Raw genomic sequence first — 21,586 nt, 5'->3', positions numbered from 1 at the left:
TTGCTTCTGAGAAAAATCAGCCAAGGATGAGTCCAGGTTAAATAAGGCTTGTTTTAAAGAAAGCTAGAAATAGCCTGATAGAGGAACCACTATTGTATTGTTATAGAAACGTAAATCTCTGATCTCACTGTTGGTTCTGGTGAAACAGGTCTTGCAAAATTTAGAAGTGATACAATATCCTGCAAGTTCCATTTAAGATACATGATATCATGATGAGTGCATACACCATGGAGAAAGATGACTCTATCCCACTTTCGAAATTCAGGGTGAAAGTGATTCTCAAGCTCCAGAAAGCATCTAACTGCCACTAGAGTTTTTAATGTGATCCTATTCTCATACCATGGGTTCCATCCGAAAACATGCCCGGAGGACAAGGAGTGCAGAAAGATGAGCCATTGCTATAGAAACCAGGGTTACAAGGCGGACACTCCTTCCTCTCTCCTGAAGGAGGCAGCTTCATGGCTTCAGAAACATCTTCCCTACAGATCTTAGGCTCCACCCATTTGTACATGAGCTGAGTCTGAAATTAGAAAGATACAAAATCAGAATAAGGAAGGTTTGTGCCAGGCCTAAGATTAAGAAACTGTATTCAGTGATGTTCAACATTTGTTATGGAGGCACCAGTGGGCAAACAGCAAAGAAGGGATGCCACCAAATACATTCCAGAAAAAACAAGTAGCATTCCATAGAGGAAAGAAAACATGCCAGTAAGTAATGCAGGCTTAGACAAGAGAACATGACAAGGCATTCACTCTCCTGCCATTACTAAATATTAATTTAATCAATAATGAATTAATCATGAGTGGCGCAGGGTCCTAATGACCCTCACAAGCCCCTGCTGGCACAGTCTCTACTGTCCCTTCTACCATCCACATGTTGGGGACATGCCTGCAGTGGGGAGGCCTACTGAACAGTCGAGATTCCAGGTTACAGAGAGAACCTACAGTAAGTGTCCCTTACACGGGCCCCAGACTTGTTGGGTGGCAAGGGAGTCGGGATGCCATGGACAGAGCACTGGGAGGCCAGCTGGTGGGCATGACTCCACTCTGCCCATCATGCAGACTCAGTGAGAGACTGAGCCTTCTGAGGGCAGGGGAGGAAAAGGAAGCGCATGTAGCAATTAACCAACAGATTGCAGATGTTTTTATTTTAACACGGATAATTTGCTGGGCTTTAATGGATCCCAAATCTGCTATGAGAAGTGAGCTATCTCACCTTACCTAACTGTAGGAGAAGTTGACCTATAATTAGTTTAAAGTTCAAAGGAGCTGATTCTTTCAGATCTGCTTTTACCAGCATCTATACAGGAGGTGATTACACAGTCCTCTTGTTCAACCATTATTCATGGGTAGCAGAATTATGAAATAACATTTACAGTCCAATCTGAAATCCACTCAATGGTTTCCATTTAGTTCAATAACTCTGATGAGATCATTTGCTTGAGTAAACGCTGTAACTTTGAACACAGCAAGATAAAAACCTTCGGAAGGAGACTTCTATTTTTAAAAGGCGACAGAAATGAATAAAACATTATGGATTTAGCTACTTAGACTGAGCTCTATTGTAAGTCAAAAGAGCTTGCATGTATTCAGAATAACCAATTATTCTTCTGACTTTCATATCCACTGGAGTCCCTTTCTAAGACACAACACAGGGAGGTTTCTTATATGTAGCTATTTTGTACTTTGATTGGCTAATTCCCTCCTAACTTAAGTGGAGAAGTCAATAGGAAAGGCAGAAGCTGCAGGCTGGGATTGTGAACCTAATCAAAACAAAACCAAGGAACCTTGGGGAGGGAACTTGGATTTCACAGCTCGTTTAGACCATGATCTACAATTACAGGAGGTTACTTTGGGAGTTAGTTGTAAATGTTCTTAATTCACAAGACTGTTGTGAAGACGTCACAGAGCACAGTAACATGTGACTTCAAACATGTATATGAGCCATTGGTTCGCTTACAAAAGCTGCTGCAGTCTTGCCAAGTATGTTTTAAATTCTTTTCATGAGTGGTTTGGCTCACCGCCTGTGGATCAGCACATAATTTCATCTAATTGTAGCAACAAGAAGGCAATGAAAATCATTCCTGAGTGTAAGAGGAGTTACATCAGACATTTTTCATTAGCTTTGTCTCATAAAACAGTTGCTGTAGTTCTTAAGGTTCTATGAAAATCTTGGCTTTGCTGGCAAAACATGCAATTATGCCCTATTCAAAGCCCAAATGTAAATTCAAGCACAAGTCTTGCTGGAAATGCTCATATATCATTGAACACTTTCTCAGTTTTCAAAAATTTCTCCAGTACACTGAATCAACCCTGCATTAGTCTATGGGGAAAATTTGTGCATATTCTGGCAATTAGTACAAATATTCCAATCAACTGCTGCTTGAGTTGCTCAAAACTCTTCTCTGTGCAAAGCAAGCAGCAACTGCAAATAAGAACAAAAATCAAGTGCAAGATGAGCAACAAAACTACGTTGGAGGATTCATGCTATCTTGAACTTCATGCATTTGACCATCCCTACTTTATGTGCCATCTCAGGCCCAGCCCTAATCAGAAATCCTCTTCTAGCTTTTTGTTGCATCGATGTTAGTAGTGACATTGGGTACCATCAACCCAATAGTGGCAGCCTGATGAGAATGATACATACACTTTCAAGCATGTGTTTCTCATATTCACATGTTACAGTTTTCAATGAACCCAGGTGATGATCAGTTACATGAACAAATGAAGTGGATATCAGATTAACTGACAGAGCAGCCCTAGGAGCCTGAGCCAGGAGATTCCCCTTCCGGAAGCCATAGACACTGCCATGACCTCCCGAGAGGAAAATTGAGCAGGAGCTCACCTCTCATCCAGCCCCTGCAATCTCAGAGGAGGTGCAAGAACAGTAGGAAGAGGGCATGCCAGCAGGTGGCCAGAAAATGGAGGGGAGAGAAGATGGATCCATAGGATCCATTCCTGGCCACATTCCAGGCAAGCCAACTCAATGATCCATCTAGCCACAAACAGCTGACTGATGGAACAGGATGTGTTTTTGTTTCTGTCATACCTACCACCCTGCCTGGAAATGCATAGGATAGAACATCAACTGCCTGCAGACCTATACATTGAGCTAGCATGTCTTCGCTGAGTTGTGGACCTACAGTTGGAAGGGGACCACAAGCGGAAGTGGTTTGGTAGGACCCTTCCACCTCTACCTCTATTCTCTTCTATCCTGTTCTAAGCCCTTAGGATAGCATTCTAAATTCTGTCGCATATTAACTATCAGATACTGTCAACTATTGCTAACTGTTCACACAATCCCTGGAGTTCCTTTCCAGAACAGAATGAGAATATTTGTCAAATATATGAACATTCATATAATATTAGGCATGAAACTAGCCTAGGATAAATTGTGTAGTTTTCTTTCTGCAGTAAATCCACAACAAGCAGCACAGGAAGCATGAGAAACCGTGTGAGAAAAATTAAAATGTAAAAGGGATTTGCTATGAATTGCACATATCCATGCAAAGAAATCAAGAACAGACAGCCAACAACTTGAGATTTTAATTGGTGTGGGGTAGCGGAATAGAGGGTTTTTGTCAGAGATAGCTCTGCTTTTACAAACACTTCTGTTTAAAAATGTTTTACTGGCCAGGAACAGCATATTATACATATACAGGAAGAGGCAAATTTAGGGATGACCAAGAGCAAATAATTTCATTGAAGGTCACAAAGACCAATTGATGGCAAAACCAGAACTGGAACCCATGTCTGGCTTACAGCCCCCTAAGTACAAACCACTTCAACACAACACTGTAAAGCTGAGGCACACCACTGGTCCTTGTGCCAAATTCACCCCAGAAGTGTCCCAGAAGGCCAGGGACATTCCCTTGGCACCACACTGTCAGGATCTGAGGCAGCTTCAGGGCTCCATTTTCTGGCCAAGCACCAGAATAGCAACCCTCATAGCTGCAGGACTACTCCCTCAATCTACTGCAGCTGCCAGGGCCCCCATGAGAGCCAGCTTGGAGCCATGGGGAAGAGCTCTGTAAGAGCTGGCTCTTCCCTCCGGAAGCTGCCTCAGTAAGGAAGGTCTTCTGACCTGTTGTTTGATTTCTAGCTGGTGTTACCTGAGTTTCTGCTCCTGTTTTGGTCTCCAGGTATATCCTCCTCTTGCTTTGCTTCACTGGTTTAACTTCTGGCCCGCCCCAGCTATGTCATTGTTTATTGGACTATGCTTGCCTTGTGTCTCTGTTCTTCCTGGCTTTAACTTTGGATTGTTGAACTGGACTAGGTTTAATGTTTGGACATTGGTTTGGTTGCCTGCGTCCTGGTGCCCATGTCTGTTGTTCTGCTGCCCATATCCTAGCCTCTGATACACACCCTTTCCTTCAACCAATGATCATTTGGTGGTTTTCTGTGTTTTTAGTTTTTTTCAATGTGTTCCCCTGCCCCCTTCTGAAGGTTGAAATGCCTCTCCAAAGGCTTAGTCACAAACACTAAGAGCTTTAAGCACTGAGATTTTAATATATTCAGTGGTATAGAAGTATTTCAATAAATAAATAGGCTAAAACATATTAAAATTGGAACCTGATCCTTTAATCTACAGCTGCACCCACAACTAGATCATGCCCACAAGGGTGTCTTCAAAATGGAATTCAGCCCTAGGGTTGAAGGAGGCTTCGCATCACTGCTGCAAAGAACTCTGCTACGCGGAGGAGTCCTTGAGGAGCCCATCACTCACCTTTCCCTCCTGGTCACATGGTGTGTGTATTTGGGAAAAGTCTTTCTTTGAGCATGGAAGGCGCTCCGTACACTGGCTTGATCCTTCATCTGAAAGCAAAAGACACACACAAACATCACATATGAGTTTAGGGGAAATTGTATGAGCGATCCAAAATCTGTTAAGTTCTCAGGAAATCACCATGTTTAAATAGTGCATCTATTTTCACTGATCACTCAGGTTTGTGAAGCTTCTACCACAGGGAAGCCTGTAATTACTGGCACTGTTTATGTTCAGGAGGTGAGTAAAAACCTTCTTTAAAAAAATTGCCTCGACCTACATTTCAGTTGTCGTAAACTCCCTATATCCTGCATCTATCCTTCCGAAACTTTTCAGCTTTCTTACTTAGGCACAACTCTAGACTACCTGTCATTTTCAGAGGAATGGTCCACAACAGTTACAGGGGATGAGCACACCCTGTTTTGGATATCCTCAAAATGGAAAGTCTCCTCCTGCACAAATGTAAAATCTGTTCCTGCTCCTGTATATATTCATCTTGAACTCCACAGGATCAACCCCTTCAAAATGGCAACCATCCCTGCAAATCGAATTGAATTTTGTCAAGGAATATAAAAATTATCAGCAGTTCTTTGTATTTTGCTCTCTTCCCTTTTTTTTTTTTTTTTTTTTTTTTTTTTTTTTTGAGGTCAATGGAAACAAGCAAGACAAAAAGACACCCAATCTTCTAAACTTTGAAAGATTTCAGAAGGTTGGGGGATGCAGTCTCCTTAGGGACTACCATATGTGCAAATCTCACTAATTCTCACAAACAGAAAAATAAATTATCATTGTTCTTTGATTTTCTATAACAGTCAATGGGAAGAATGAAGCCTCAGATCTCCAAATAACTCTAATCAAGTACCAAGTAAAAGTGGGCAACCACTAAATCAGTCATGCCAAATCAGGTTGAGTCAAATATTGCTGGTCATCTCACATCTATGATAGACAGACACACCTGAAGTGTTCAGATCAAATTAGACCCACTGGGACAGGGGGTTCCCACCCTATATGGTGTAGCTATAATGGTAGAAGTTTTGGCAACCACCCCTTAAAATATGAGGTGGCCCATGATGAAATCAGGGCAAGCCTCTAAAGAGAGAGACAGGAAAGAATGGCACCTGCAGTTACTGCGATGTGCCCAAGGAGTCTCATTTAACTTGCAAATAAGTTAAATTTCACCCTTGTGGTTTTTCACAGCAGGTACAGACACGAGTTTTTCTTTAAAAGAGCATTTCTTGGGGTATACCACAGACTGCAGTTTGCAGGGAGGTGGGATCCATGGGAGATCAAAAGGGCTCATTCCTGTCTTAATCCCCTTTGAAAGTGCCCCCCTAGGATAATTATTTGCTGATCAGGATCCTAAATGCTGATTTGTTGTTTTAGGTTCCAATAAATCTGATTGGCAAATTCCCTTTAAAAGCTCTTGATACTGCTTCAATTACAACACAGCCTTTAAACATTTACTGGAAACTTTCATCCAACATTTTGGAGTTTAGGGGGAAAATATAAACAAATAATTGTAAAATCACAGTGCCCCTGTACCTACAAAGTCCTATTCAGGCTAGCAGGGAATTCCTGAAGCATATTTCAACCTTTCCCATAGCTTACATATAATACCCCTTTGCACAGAACTGGTGTCAGCAGGATTCATTGGCATCAAGTAGAGGTGTAGCAGAGTCAAGGCTTACAGGGATGGAGTGCCAGCACTTTCTGATTAGCAGAGTCACGGGCATCATCTGCCACTCCCTCAGAACACCCTGTTCCTTCTGAGCTCAGCTGTCATCCTCACAGAAACTGGTAGGGGAATGAATTTTCTCAACAACAACATATCGTTCCTTGTTGTAATGTGTAAAGATGCGCTTTACAACTTGGGATGAGTTTGGACTTGAATGGGCCATTAAGAACCATTAGCTTGACAAACTACAGCTCCTGGCAGAAATGAAAGCCACTAGAAGGGGTTTGTTGTTTTGGATCAGCCTAGCTGCTTGCAATTCTGGACAGTCCCTGGGGGCATGGCTATGGGATCTGCCATGCTGAGTGCCTGAACTTCAAAATTCACCACTGGCTTGGAGAGGTTTATGGAACATCTGAAGTTAAAGCACAACTTTGAATTAGATACAGCCCTCCATTTCTCTTTGGCACAAACACAGTGCCAACACAGTTGGGTTCAGTGGAAATATACACCACTCAGAGAGTCCTAACAGCACTATAGGCATGGTGCATACATTTTAAAAATAAATAAATACCTGCATAATGTGTTTCTTCCTGACACCTAGTGCATTCCTTAGCACCTTTTTCTGAGTAGGTATTTCTAGGGCATATCTGGCAACTGGAAGAGCCTGGCATGTTGCTAAAAGTGCCAGGCTTACAGGGAAAGCATTCAGAAGTATAGGCCACACCTGTAAAACAAAAGCAGAAACTTAGACATTGACCAAATAAGGAAACAGAAAGAGGCATGATCTGCAGCAGTGCAGGGGAGTTAATGTGTTACAGCAGACAGTGTACAATTTCAGCTAAGAAAATCAGAGTTCAAATCCATATCCATTTATGAAGCTCACCTGGTTACCCTGGTCACTATCTTCAGGCCTCATGGGAACAAAAGAAACTGTCCTAGACCAGATCACTTTTCAAGCTCAGGCAGAGATCCTTCCCATCACCTGCCAGCTGACCTTTTTAAGTGGCATCGAATCCAGGATTTTCTGCCCACAAAGAAGGAGTTCTACTATTGAGCTACAGCAGTTGAAATCCATGCAGGGTTCCCTGGTGGAGAAGTATGATATACAGGAGCTAAAAATGCCTCTGCAACATGGGAAGGTGCTGCAGACTATAACCAGTAGTGGAACAGAGTGAGAGTTTGCAGGAATGCAATGACAGCCCTGCTGACATCAACTGCCATCCATCTCAGACTTCTCTGTTCCTTCAGAACTCAACCCCCATCCTTAGAGTAGCAGAGAGATGATGCAGAAAGACTTTGCCCCCAAGAATATATTGTTTCCTGTCACAATACAAAGTATTTTGGGGGTGGCTTGGTCTTGAATAGGCAACAAGGCCCATGAGCTTTACAAAAGACTGACTTCTAATGAAGATGAAAACTCTGAGACGACAACTGCTAGAACTGGTTTGTTGATATGGATCAACACCATTGCCTGAATATTTGGATTCTCCTTGGGGACATGGCTTCCTGGACTGTCATTCAAAGTGCCTGTACTGCATTTTCCCCAGTAACAAGCAAAGGGTACAACCTCTGTTTGTCCAGATGTTTTACTCTATGACTCCCATCAGCATTATACAACATCTCCAACAGTGAGAGACGACACCTGGAGGTCCAACCACATAGAGTGCAACAAGCTGCCCACCTCTGATACACGTAAAATAATTCAGTATGATTCCATCTAAGCTTCACACAAGAGATATACAATGAATGCAGTACTTAATTGTTATATGTGTCCCTTTTATAGAACTTCTTGTATGTGTTATACAAGAAAAAAATAACTAGTATTAAATACACTGGACACAAGTAATTCCACAAAAATGAAAAGGTAGGCAAGAATGAATTAAATGTCTGCTACAAAGGATGGTAGTATAAGTAAGGATAAAGCCACATCACAGTACATGTAGCAGATAATAAATGGGTTTCACTGAGACTCAATCTGCCTGTAATATCATTCAGTTTCCTTTTGCACACCCAGTAACAACTATACCTTGGCTCAAAACCAAGGCTACAGTGCCTAGCCTTGGTCTTGGGGGAGTTTTCTGAGTGCCAGGTGGGTCCACACAAAGGCTTCAGCTGCCAGTGGCCTTTTCATGCCCTGCCATGACACAGAAGGCAGCAGCAAAGAGACGGGGCAAAGTTGGTCTTATAGGGATGGTTCTACTTCATACAGCAAAGTGGGCTTATATTTAAGGGTCAGCAATAGTTGCCACCCATATAAATCAGCAATGGAAGGAGCAGTGGGAAGATACAGAATCCCAATAGGGTGCTGCAAGCACATTGCATGCCTGCATCTTAAAAGAGCTTCTTTAGGATACCCAGATGTGTACATAACCATTTTTAATTGTTATATTATTATTATTAATGTATGTATTTATGTATTCTTTGTGAGCCGCCCCGAGGCTTTGTTGCGATGGGGGCAGCATAGAAATGTTTTAAATAAATAAATAAATAAATAAATAAATAAATAAATAAATAAATAAATAAATAAATAAATAAAGGGTGCCACTGCCTTGTCTCATCCACAGACATTGATGGAGAGAGCTCATCACTTCCACTTCTGAGGCACATGCATTTTCTTCCCAGGCCTTCCACCTTTTTCTTTAAGCCCGTTAAGCAGATAGCACTAAGAGCCCCCAGCCAAGATGCACCCAGAGTCTCCATTCTAGGGACACTGACAGGGAGGGGTCATACAGCAGGGAAGGTGAACCAACACCGCACAAAAGTAGGGTGAGGTTTGGTTTTCAGTGACCCAAGGGCTAAGGCTGGATGCGATCGGTCATAGTCTCTCACAGGGTAAAATCTACGATGTTAATCTAATAATGGTACTAATGCAGACACACACAGACACACACTCTGTGTGTGCGTCGGGGGGGGGGAGGGGGAGAGAGAGAGAGAGACTACTCTCTGCAACTGGGTTTTAATCAAGTCTTGATTTTTTTTAAAAAATTGGTTAGATATGTCTGTGTGTGCACTGTCTGCTTGCATGTTTGTACGCAAATAGATTTTATTTTAAAGTTTTAAATTTCTGTAAACTGCCCAGAGAGCTCCAGCTATTGGACAGCAGCAGAATGCAATGCAATGCAATGCAACCCCTTCCCAGCAGATGTCACCATTCACCCTGTAATTGCGGCATTTGGTACACAGTGTAGCTAGACTAAAAATGACTTCTTGCATCTTTTGAAACTAAATTTTACTGTGAAGATAAGGAAAAGGTTGAGAGGGAGGAAGAGAGCGAGGGTTGGGGGGGAAGCAAGAAAACCAAAACCAAAACTGAAATATTAATAGTCTACAAAGTTCTCCCAAATTAAATTGGTTTTGAAAAGAGCAGTGGGTACAGAACATCTGGCAGCACTGAGGATTAGCCACTTGTTGCTTTCTTGTAGGAAATGTTTCAAACCCTTCCCCTTTTCATTGGATTTGGGGGTCACCCCTCCTGACCCTCAAGATGATAGTGGTTTTGGTTGTTAATTATGACTTCTTTATTAGGTGTGGTTTTGTTCTTATTGTTCATCAATTGTGCATTCTTACTTTATACCATTTACCTTTTTGAAAAAGCATAGAATGGCTTAAAATAATGACATGGGATTGAAACCAGGCTTAATCATACTTGGAATAGACCCAGTAAAATCAGTTACAACCCACCCCATCATATAAATCTTTAGACACAGAAAAAATCCACCTGCAGGTCCCAGACAATTGTAGAATGCATGGGGAGGGAGGGTCTAAACATACATAGAATTACACTCTAAATTATTCAAGACTAACTTGTCCTATTGATTTCAATGGGGTTTTTCTAAGTATGAATGCATCTGAGTCCAACTAATAAAGCATGCAATCCATGCTAAGAGCAGCCTTATAGTTACAATGAAAACTGCCGTGTTTTATACCTTCGATTGTAATGTTCTTCACCAGTACGGGCTTCACCACCTGCGAACCCATAAGGATCCCTGTTGTTCTCCAGTATAATATATTAGAGCCTGCTTTTAGGGTTACCTGAAAAGGAGGAGAATGAATTGTTACTCAGAGCTCTCCCTGAGATTGATTAAATATGGAACAGAATACCTGGAAGGCATTGTGGTTGGCCTCAAGATTAGTAATTCCCTGTGAAGCTGTAAGTGGACTGAGCAGGCACGGCATAGCAGGGAAGAAGCACCGAGAACTAAACTGCACCTTCCATTGAGGAAGACCTGCACCAGGAAGCCAGAAAAGGAAATGCAGGAGGCTGGAGGAGAGAAGGGGAATCATCCCAAATGGCATCCTCCTCTGCTCCACTGACAGAAGCGATTTCAACAGACAGGAGTCTCCATGAATTAAAAAGCGACTGGATACAAGCCATTAAGTCACCCAAGGACCTGTCCCAGATTGCAACCTTTCAAATTGCAAGTGAGTGGTTGCCTGTTTGGATTTTATCACTTTATATACTGCATTCCATAAACTCACCCTTACCACAAGGTGCTTAGGAGGATATATGTGGCTTTTGTCCATCTTCTTATCACAGCAATGCTGTGAAGTAGAATTTAGGCTGGGAGACTGTGACTTCCACACAGCTTCATGACTGGGCTTCATGAGCAAACAGAGTCCTGAGCCTGTGTTCCTCATCCTAGTTCATAGTCTAACTCTTTTCCCTAAAGCAGTTCTTTTGGCCATGCAAAAAAGGATTCTATTCAGAAGAGGAGGGGTTCAAAATGCAACCCCCCCCCAATCTCCAGTCTGGAGTGGCACAGTCCAGGAAGGAATATCCATCAGCCCTGAGCCCACTCCTCAGTATCAAATGAGGTTCCTTCTCTGTTGCTGTCATTCTCTGCAATAATTACCCTAGGGATTTTTTTTATGTTCGATATTTTATTTATTTATTTTTCAATTTATATTCTGCCTTTTTCCTACAAAGAGCTCAAGGCAGCTTACATCATTCTCCTCCTCCATCTTATCCCCACAACAACCCTATGAGGTAGGTTGGGCTGTGAGTCTGTGGCCCAAAGTCACCTAATCAGATATATCTGATTTATCAAATTGTATCCTAGGGAAGCTTGGTGTTCCTTGGACATTTATTCAGGGTTCTTTATGATAAGAAGGACAGTAATGGCTGACAAGCTTCCTCGGGGGCCCATTTGTTCCCCAGAATTCATTTCCCCCTTCAGGTGCAGCTACAAGGAGGCATTCTGTGCATTTCAGCACATACCTGAAAGTCTGAAAACATGTGCCCCTAGAAATGTCCTGGCATTTTGCCAATCACTGCTTAGAAATGTGTGTATAAACACTCTTGCTGAAAATTCAGAGAGGGGTAGAACAGAATACGCATACATGCTACTTGAAGTGTGCCAGCATTTTTGAAAAGCCTTGCCCTATTTTGTTGCTTTTGTGTGAAACAACTTTTAAGTAAACAGTTCAGCCCAGCACAGAAACATGCTGACAGTGACATTAGAACACATGCATCTGAGTGTGTGTGAATACATGTGTGTATATATACAAATATAGTTCCCCACCTGCCAGCAAAGAGAAACTGTTTACAGCTAAAGCCTCACCCTGTTTACTCAGTTCCCAAGTTTAAGCTGGAATTTCTATAATATAAGATAAGGGCGTTAATGTGCAAATAAAAGGAACAATACTACCTAAGACATACTTGTATCTCAAAGTACTGCACTTTCTGTTCTTTCTGAAATTGGTCCCTTCAGTCAGTTTAAAAAATTGAATTGGTTTCTCTGGACTGTAACCTAGCTCACATTTAGAATGTCGCATTGCAAGGGTATAGAGAAGGGTTAAAGCAACCTCGCTGAAGCACCATTGTATTCAGCAAGTAGTTGCACGCATCCCTCAATACATGTTGTGCTCTTGGGGGTGAGAGCATTAGGGATGACCAGGACAGATTAGCTGAGCAAGGTAACCGGACATAAAAGCACACCAACCTCTCATCTTACCTCCACTCCAGTTTTCCCTCACATCAAAGCACAATAGCCAGCACTTAGTTATTGTTCACATGGTGAATGTAACATGTAGCCAGGCTTCACATCAACTGTGAATGGTGGGAAACAGCTTTAGCTACCTGGATGGACAGTATTCTGGGCTAAAGTCTATGGCCTGGGAGTCCATATCTGTCCATGGGACCAAGAAAAGCAGATAGAAAAGAAAGCTAATATGGTTCACAGAACCCCAAAAGAGAAAGCAGGCAGAGCCACATGCACATTTGCATTGGCAGCAACCCAACATCCAGTCACAGGGTCCTCCAGTTTCTAAAACCTCCATTTACCAAGCCACAAACAGCGTACTCACAGAGTGAGAGCCCCATTCTCCATTATCTGTCAGCTTCACCCACTTATCACTTGTGGAGTCCAGCTCTTGGCACTGGTCATTTTGAATCTGTTGATTAAAAATAACAGAACCCATCAAAATTCAGGCCAATCAATCCACTAAACAAGTGTTTTATCAATAATTAAAATAAATCAGCATGCATTATTGCTAAATTATGCTAAGCATTTATATAGTAAGTTTAAAGCACTTTACATGCACCTTAACAATCTGCATTTCAACCCTCTAATGCAGCTAAGAAACTTCCAACCCACAGGTCTAATCTGGTCTGCTGAGGTTATCCCTCTGGCCCATCAAACACTCATGGATTCCACTCCTTGGGGGAACCCCCACTGTTGTCTTCAATAACACGGAGAGATGTATCGTTCAAAGGAGGATGCCAAATGGGTGTCCTGGCAAAGCTGCAGCACTTTAAATAACATAGAGTATTATTCCTCTATTGCAGATTGTGGGATGAGGGTGGATGTGAAAGAGGACTCTGAGGCAAACAGAATACCAGCATGCCTAAGACCACTTGCAGAGCAAGCTTACCCTTCTATGCTCAGAAGAATGCTCCACTGATAATCCAAGGGGCTTATTCTCAAGTAAGCATGTGCACCATACAGCCTTAGAAAGTTGAATACTAATATATTGAACAAGGAAAGCTGAAATGTGCTGGTAAATCTCACGATTTACCATAGATCTGTAAAGGTTTCTGCTTAGCTCCCAACTATTTAACAAAACGATTCCCGCATTCTATGTTAGGCTGCTGAAATGGAGAAAGGAAGTGAGGAAAATCGAAAATGGATTTTGTGTGAAAGGATAGCAAACTCATTTCCAATGCTGCTATTGAATTCTTGGTCTGATCCATGTGTTCATATGCATTCTGTTCCTTAAGTCTACCAAGTGCATGTCTTCCTGAGCCACTATTTTACACCTGACTGCAACTGATGGATTTTGAGGTTCTAGTACAGGGGTCCTCAAACTTTTTAAAAAGGGGGCCTGTTCACTGTTGTGGGGCCAGACTATAGTTTGAAAAAAATATGAACAAATTCCTATGCACAATGCACATTAAAATTAATTAAAAATTAATTAAAAATTTAAAAAATAATTTAAAATGTTTGCTCTGCTCACTTAGGCTGCAGCAGAAGCCCAGGATGAGGTGGGGAAGAGCATGCCCATATTCAAGGGACATAGCTACAATGTCCACGATTGTGCTGTGGGGAACGGGGGGAGACAGATGTGACCATGCTGTGGGAGGGGAAGACAGGCGTGATCGCACTCGTGCAGAGAAGACGGGCATGATCGCAGCTATCTCCCCCCTCCCCGCCCCCGTATGACCACAATCACACCCATCTTCCCTGCACGATCACTCCCGCAATCACGGCCATCTCCCCCCGAGTACGCCTGCACTGGCTCAGAGCTTTTGGACTTGCTCAGAGATCGTGTTCTTCAAGCGAGTCCATAAGCTCTGAGGCAGGCCAGATAAATGGGCATGGCAGGCCGGATCCAGCCCACAGGCCATAGTTTGAGGACCCATGTTCTAGTACAACCTTCTTCAACTTATTGCCCTCAAAAAATGTTGGACTGCAACTCCTATCATTCCCAGCTAGCTATATTGGCTGAAGAATACAAGGATGGTAGTCCAATACATTTAGAGAGCACCAGGATGTAGGAATCTGCTGAAGTAAATGTGAAGGAGATCCAGGAAGCATGATGTCTGTCCACCTGAAATAGACCTTCATGATTCATTTTAGGTTTACACATCATGCCAGATATCCATAGTGTGTGATACTTAAAATGATAAAATGCTTCCAGACAGTATTTTATCATAAAACACATAACAAAGTCATGGAATCCATTGCCACAAAATCTGACAAGGACCACTAACTCGAAGGCCTTTATTGAAAAGGAGAGGGGATAAACAAATGCATGGAGTTTAGATCCATTGAAAGATATTTCCAGTGTTAGCTAGCAAGGAAACAGGATGACCAGAACCTCAAGCATGAAGGCCAAATCCAGCCCTCTAGTCTTTTCCAGAAGACCATGACTTCCATGGCTCCACCCTATTTTCCTTGACTTGGTTTTCCAGCTTTTGCACATTCCCCATTCTAAAAGGTTTGCATGTCTCTCCCATGGATTTGCTACTAGAAGTAAGAGATTTTGGATAAAGTGTTTCAGATAATATTTTTAGTATTTTGGTGCCACCCCCTTTATCTTTGGCCCTGGCCCATCACTGAAAGCTTCTGTGAAACTGAAAGTGGCCCTTGGCCTAAAGGAAGTTCAACACCCCTACTTTATTGAGAGAGATAATATTCTTCTAATTGCCACTTGCTGGTAACAAACAAGGATGGCTATCTCCTTGCGGCCTGCTTGCCATGTTTCCAATAGCATCTCTGAGGAGTTACAAGATAGACCACCTGCTTTGCCTAAAGAAAATCCCAGGCTCAATCCTTGGAAATCCAGGTAAAAGAGGTCTCTGTTAGAGGCCTCAGGGAGCCCCTGTTGACTGGAAAACAAACAAAAACCAACACTGGGATGCTGGGGGACTTCATAGTAGCATTGCAAGGGGCCATGAAGGGCATTGTGTCCAACCCCCTGCTATCTCAGGACACCAAGTTTACACCATCCCACTCAGATGGCTGTCCAGTTTCTTCTTGAATGTCTCTAGTGTGGTAGAGCCCACCACCTCTCTAGGCAGCTGGTTCCACTGTTGTATTGCTGTGACAGTGAGGAAGCTCTTCCTGATGTCCATCCTGAATCAAGTTGTTGCAACTTGAATTGATTATTCCGTGTCCTACACTCTGGCACCAGCAAGTAGAGACCTTGACCTTCCTCGTTGTGACAACCTTTGAGGTTCTTATAGAGGGATATCATGTCCCCCCTCAGTCTTCTCTTCTCAATTCTGAACATGTCCAGTCCTCTCAGTTTCTCCTAATGTGACTCCTAATAAGGCAGCTTCTAATGTTCAAATCAAGTGGGACTGTAACACTGACCCATTCACGTCAGTGGATCTCTTCTAAGTAGAAGTAACACTGGATATAATCTAGTAGGTTTACGTTAATCTTTGGCCAGATCAGGCAAAAATATCCTGATGGTGTTCATACGGTTGAAAAAGCAGTTAAAGGGATGCTGAAAAGACAGCAGTTGAGATATTGCTTTGATCCAACCCTCTGTATACTAGAAACCTGGCAGGAACAGCTAGATTAGATGATTATTAGTTAGTTTTCCATGGCTGCGTGAGAGGCAGATTGCACCCCTCCAGAGCAATTTGACATTGCTCACTAGCAAATCGCTACTCAGGAAAATGGCAAAATTGTTCAATGGTGGCACAGAAAAAAATAACTGGGTTTTCTGTAACAGCAGGAATTTAAGAAAAGTGATGATAATAATATGCTATTTTGTTTAGAGCAATGAGGAGAAGGTCTCTGTGGAGTAAACCTCAGAAAACAGTCAATGCTTCACATTTCAAGCACCTCTGCAGCACCTACATTACGGGGGTGGGAAGGAGAGAAATACCAAGTCAGCCTGATGATCAAGATTATGAATCTGTGATATAGGATGAAGTGTGAGAAACTTAATAATATTGTTTGTACATTAATGAGAGTGTCTTTCGAATACTTCTTCGCTGACATTGGTCACAGCCTCAGCTTGGAATTAGGTATAGGATTTTATTTGGTTTAAACATGATTAATGCCATCATGGCATCATGGTATTATCTCAAAACAGCTATTGAAATGTAGCTAATCAAAACCATCACTGAACATTTAGTAACTAACCTGTAACCATATATTGTGATATGTCCTTGCTGTCCATACAAGCAAGGACACATCATTTATAAGCTATTATACTTGTCTAACTTACAACAACAACCATTTGGACACATTTTCTCCATGCTGAACCCTTTTCAGACAAGTTGTACCAACTCACATGGTAGAAAAGCACCTGGCCTTCATCAAGAACTTACACAATGAAAAACATGGTAGCCGCTGCCATGTGGAGCAATATGAAACATTTTCTAGTTTGCAAAATAAATGCATTGGCCCTATGTTAACATAACAATCAGCAACAACAAACAATCAAGCAACACAAAAGCCATCACATGTATCTAGCATCTTGGAATGTTCAGAGCACTTTACATATTTTATCTTGGTGGTCCTTACAAAAATTTCTTAAGGTAGGGCAATATTCTTACCCCCATATGGGGTTGACAGACCTTGAGCTAAAATATCTAGCACCTGTAGGCCTGACTATGAAAGTAGATGTGAAACTATGTGGGGGTTTAGTCAATCCAGACACAAAATCTCTGTATTTGCTTAACCTTTAAGGTGCACAGCTGAAATCATTAGAAAGGAAGGAAAGAAAACCTGCCCAGAAGCAAGAAACTTGGCCAGGTCAGTATTTTTTCTGGTCAATTCAGCTGACATCATACCTGTCATGTCACCCTCCCCATGCACAGAGTGCAAACATCTATACGCACACAGGTCTCTTCCTCGTGATATCTAGTGACATGCTGATGCTATGCTGGGAACATGCTGTATGAGCCTGGAATAACGTTCCCAACACTGAGAAGATTCAAAGCAAAGACTCAGGAATCCAGGTTAGGCTGGGGAAACCACTTCTGCTCACTGTCTGCCTCTGCCCATCTCTACCCTCCCTGGCTCGTAGTCTAACTAGTACATTAGCACCAGTTTAATGGCACTTAAAGATGGTACAACCAACATGTTGAAAAGCTACCCATGCTGTTTTGATCAAAGTAGACCGTAGGCTGGAAGTGATCCTCAGGCCCACTACTTGGCCTGTCAGAGCTCACACTTTTGTGCAAGAGAAAATCAATCTGTGCCCAGCCAGGCAGATACTGCTTGTATGTATCAGGAAGCAAATTCATGGCATTGCAATGGCCTCACTTGTGATTTTTTTCTTTTGAAATCCAAGAAGGCAGGATGGTCACACAGGGAGGTGGAGTTAAAACACAGCTTCTACTGCAGCAAGCAGTGTCTTATTAGCAAAGCGTGATCAATGGTATTGAAACCACCAACAGAAAGTGCCTCAGGCTGGCGTGACTGCTTTGTCCATGTTTTGATGCCTTGCATACAATTACAGAGCTTTGCATGTACATCTCTTCATCTCTGTGTCTCCAGACACTCCGCAAATGCTAATTAATGTGAAGCACCGCATGAAGCAGCAGTGGGCTGGAAACGACAGGAGGGCTGATTCATCCCTGGCACAAAGGAAGGTAGTCAGTGAGGGTGAGATGGAACCTTTCCATCACCCACTTATTTTGAGCCACTTATTGAACTCTGTGTCTAGCTTCATTCAGCCACCTACACAGCATTGTTAGTGACACAGAAGGGAAGATGAGTAACTCTGTTCACTCAAAGCTTTTGTGATGCACATCAGTCAATGGGCCTGCACAATGTGCAAGCAGGGGTTCCCAACATCAAATTTTGAAAGGTCTGGTACCTGAGCTGTCTGAAGAATAGAAACTTGGGAAGGTTAGGGGAGGAGTCCTTATGGACACTGATGGAAGCAGACATTTCTGTTCCTGCCACTGGTACAGAAAAAATAAGCTGTACAGGAAAGCAAGCGGATGGGAAAACTATCTCCCTGCAGCTCCCAAAATGTCTCATTGCTTTGACAACACCTGCATCATCTTTGTCAGCTCCGCAAAGCCAAAGGGGCATGAGTATCAAGAGAGCACATCCTGCAGTTTCTTCCTGCAGGTGAAGAAAAATGCACTGCGTGAACACTGCAGTTCCTTAATAGATAGGCATGGACTACACAGTCTGTGCAACCTGCGTGGGCTGACCTAAGCTTTGCTTATGCTTATACAGTTTTTCAACCAGGTCATCAGGGCCATCCTTGCCATTAGGTAGAATAAAGCAGCCACCTCAGGCAGATTTTGGGTGAAAGGATCACAATGGTTGTTGTTGTACTTTTGTTAAAGAAATTGGGAGAAGTATTTCCATAATTTTCTGCCTCTGGTGCCAAAACACCTTAGCCAGCTTTAGGTGCTGTTCCTCAGGTAACACAATATCTGTCCTGGCCCTGAAGACCAGCTCAAGGCAGCAAGCTGGTTCACACCATCACCATTGGCTAAATAAGCCACAGTACATGCCCACAGATGGAATTCACCCATCTGGACAAAGCTTGTCATGTCATCCAAATTCAGGAAACCCAAATTGTTTAGAGGGAGAAACAGCTCTCAAGCAACACAACAACAGCTTTAGCATAAAAGCTAAGGAGCTGCCAACCAGAGCTGAAAACAGAGGGTTAAGATAAGACCATGGTCTGTCTCAGTATGAAGAAGATGGATATTTTATAAACCTTGCAGAGAGATACTGAAGATGACAATGAAATTCTTGAAAACTAGGCCAGGACATTTTTTTTTCCAAAATGCCACCCCTCAGTTTGGTTGTAGTATATGCAAATACCCTTACAAAGAACTCAAAGAAGATGTTGTTGTCAATATACTGGTACTCAAAGATGACTGAGCCAGACTTCTTCAGGTGTACGGTGTAAATTAAGGAGACAGTGCAATCATCCCGATTTGACTCTATATAATTCCCACGGGGAGTCCATGAAGACCTGAAGAAATACAAACAGAAACATGCTGTGTTTTATAAGACACAACCCTTCCATAAAATATAGCTATGAGAAATCTTTAACCCATATGCTACTTGATAAGTTGGTTCTGTGCCTATTCAAGCTGTGAGGCTAAAATTGTGATCTTTTTCCCCTTGGCTTTGGTATCCCTTTACATTTTTGTCACCCCATTGATGAGATGCAATCCAATGAATGACATCAAAACATTTGAAGCTGCTGCTATTCAAGCTAAGAAAATGTAGACCTAGTTAGTGCCTGCATGCAAGACCCTAGCACAATCTTCCCCAGTGGAGTGACAGCCAGATGTGCTGGAGTACAACTCCCGTTACTTCAATCAGTGGATGCTGGCTGGGGATGGTGGCTGCCATAGACCAAAGCAGCTGGAGTTCCAAGCTTTACAAAGGAAAAGGGAGTTATTAAAATAGCTGCATCTCAAGTATAATCGCACGGGCTTATTTCAATAGACCTTTGACCATGGGAAAATCCACAAGGTTCTTACTTGCCACAGCTATCTGCTTTGCTTTCCGCTGAACCAATGGCTGTGTCCATGTAAGTTGCTACATTGGAGAATCCTGCCGGAAGGTCATCCCATTCATCAAATTTGATCCCGCTTCCCAAGGAGTAAGTCCCCTCGGCACATTTACTGCATACCTGGTTCTTCATTTCTAGATATTCCCCAGCAGCGCATGAAAAAGCTGAGAAGGCAAACATTTGCAAATGATTAACAGCACAGATAATTCATGCATTGGGAATTCAAATAAGCTTTCTGCAAAGAAACCAATGAACAGAAGAAGCGAGCTGATTAACAAAACCAGTGGAAACAACTGTGGCAGTGATATTAAATCATTCCATTACCCAGTCACACATATACACTCTCACTCCTTTTAATCCAGGGATGGGGACTGTGTAGCCCTGCAGATGTTGCTGGACTGCAGTTCTCATCAGCCCCAGGCAGCATAACCAATCATCAGGGCTGATGGGAGTTGCACTCCAACAACAGTTGGAGGGCTACAATTCCCATCCCTGTTTGAATCTAAGATTTTGCAATGGAAAACAAATATTCTGCCTTTCCATGATCAACTAGAATTTGCTACTTGTGTGCTATAGTTTTTTAAATACCACAGATGCCTTTGGGAAAGAAAGAATGAAATCTCCAGCTAATAAGTTTTAAGTTGCCTTTTGACTTGTCATCTGTCTAAAGACAGCATGTACTTTTTGAGGCTGCCTTATGCAATGTGTTGGCTGTACATTCCCTGTGATGCTTATCTAATTCTGTAGAACTGGTTGGACTTGTAGCAAAGAGTACTCCATGTTGCCTGACGAAGAAAATACTTTATACGTGTATTCTAGTCAAAACCAGACTTTTTGCCCACATACAGTAAACGATGCACACAGCATTCCAAGTGGGTATTCATCCTTGAGCTATAGGTAGTAGAAGCAGCGTGACCAGTGTGGTAGCCTGGGTTATCTGCTCTATCAGACAGTTACATGCTCACATGTATGAGCCATAAATGAGAACCTAGATCCACATGCATCATTGCAGCCCTTCAGTGCTACAAGCAACATTCACAGCACCTTCAGTACCATCTTTTATACCTTGGCCAGTAATTTCCTTGTTCCACAGGAAGTTGCTCTTTGCCTGTCTTGATGCATATGTTCATGAGCAGAAGTTGCTCCAAGCAAGTCAGCTGCTTGCCTAGTTGAATCTGAGGCCAAGAATGGCTAATGGCAAAATGAATTGCTTTTGACACCTGAGACAGCTGGGTGACTTGATTTGTGCCTCATTTACTAGGAGCAGCTAAATCTTCTATCATCAGAGAACTCATCAGAGAACCTCGATCCTGGCCTGCCTTCAGAGAAGTATTTGCATACACCAGTCTCTGGGCACACATGTCCTGTTCTTGAAGTGTGCAGGCTAGAACTGCTGGGCTTCATGGCTGCCCTCATAGGAAGTAGCCAAGAACCCACCTAGTGCTCCCTTCCAGCTTGAGACGATGATGGAGAAAGCCTGACAGTGGTCACAACTGCCTTTTACAGAAACTAGCCTGCCCATCACGCCATTTCTCCTTGAGGAACCCCTGAAGTCTTCTAAACAGCCCCCAAAAGACTGCCCTTTGGAGGATGGAATCAAATTTTGCATTAAGGTAACCAGATACTGCACTGTAAAAAGTGGGATTTGCAGCCTTATGAATTTTGTAATGTGAATGTCATGATTTACTC

At 42.6% G+C, this 21,586-nt stretch overlaps 1 protein-coding gene across 1 annotated transcript in view; it reads right to left on the bottom strand.

The window, feature by feature from the left end:
- Positions 1-21,586, bottom strand: part of ELAPOR2 (endosome-lysosome associated apoptosis and autophagy regulator family member 2) — a 100,500-nt gene that overhangs the window by 28,284 nt on the left and 50,630 nt on the right. Inside the window, exons 3-9 of the mRNA XM_044423500.1 lie at positions 19,866-20,061; positions 19,201-19,348; positions 12,746-12,832; positions 10,366-10,471; positions 7,011-7,163; positions 4,726-4,814; positions 340-520 (exon numbers count right to left, since the gene is read on the bottom strand). Coding sequence (XP_044279435.1) covers positions 340-520; positions 4,726-4,814; positions 7,011-7,163; positions 10,366-10,471; positions 12,746-12,832; positions 19,201-19,348; positions 19,866-20,061 — 960 coding nt within the window. The remainder of the gene's footprint in view (positions 1-339; positions 521-4,725; positions 4,815-7,010; positions 7,164-10,365; positions 10,472-12,745; positions 12,833-19,200; positions 19,349-19,865; positions 20,062-21,586) is intronic.

Source organism: Varanus komodoensis, unplaced genomic scaffold, assembly GCF_004798865.1.
Source record: "Varanus komodoensis strain SLA01 unplaced genomic scaffold, ASM479886v1 scaffold13_3, whole genome shotgun sequence".
NCBI lineage: Eukaryota > Metazoa > Chordata > Lepidosauria > Squamata > Varanidae > Varanus > Varanus komodoensis.
Note: the sequence above shows the minus strand (reverse complement) of the source record. Positions and strands in the feature narration are given on the sequence as shown.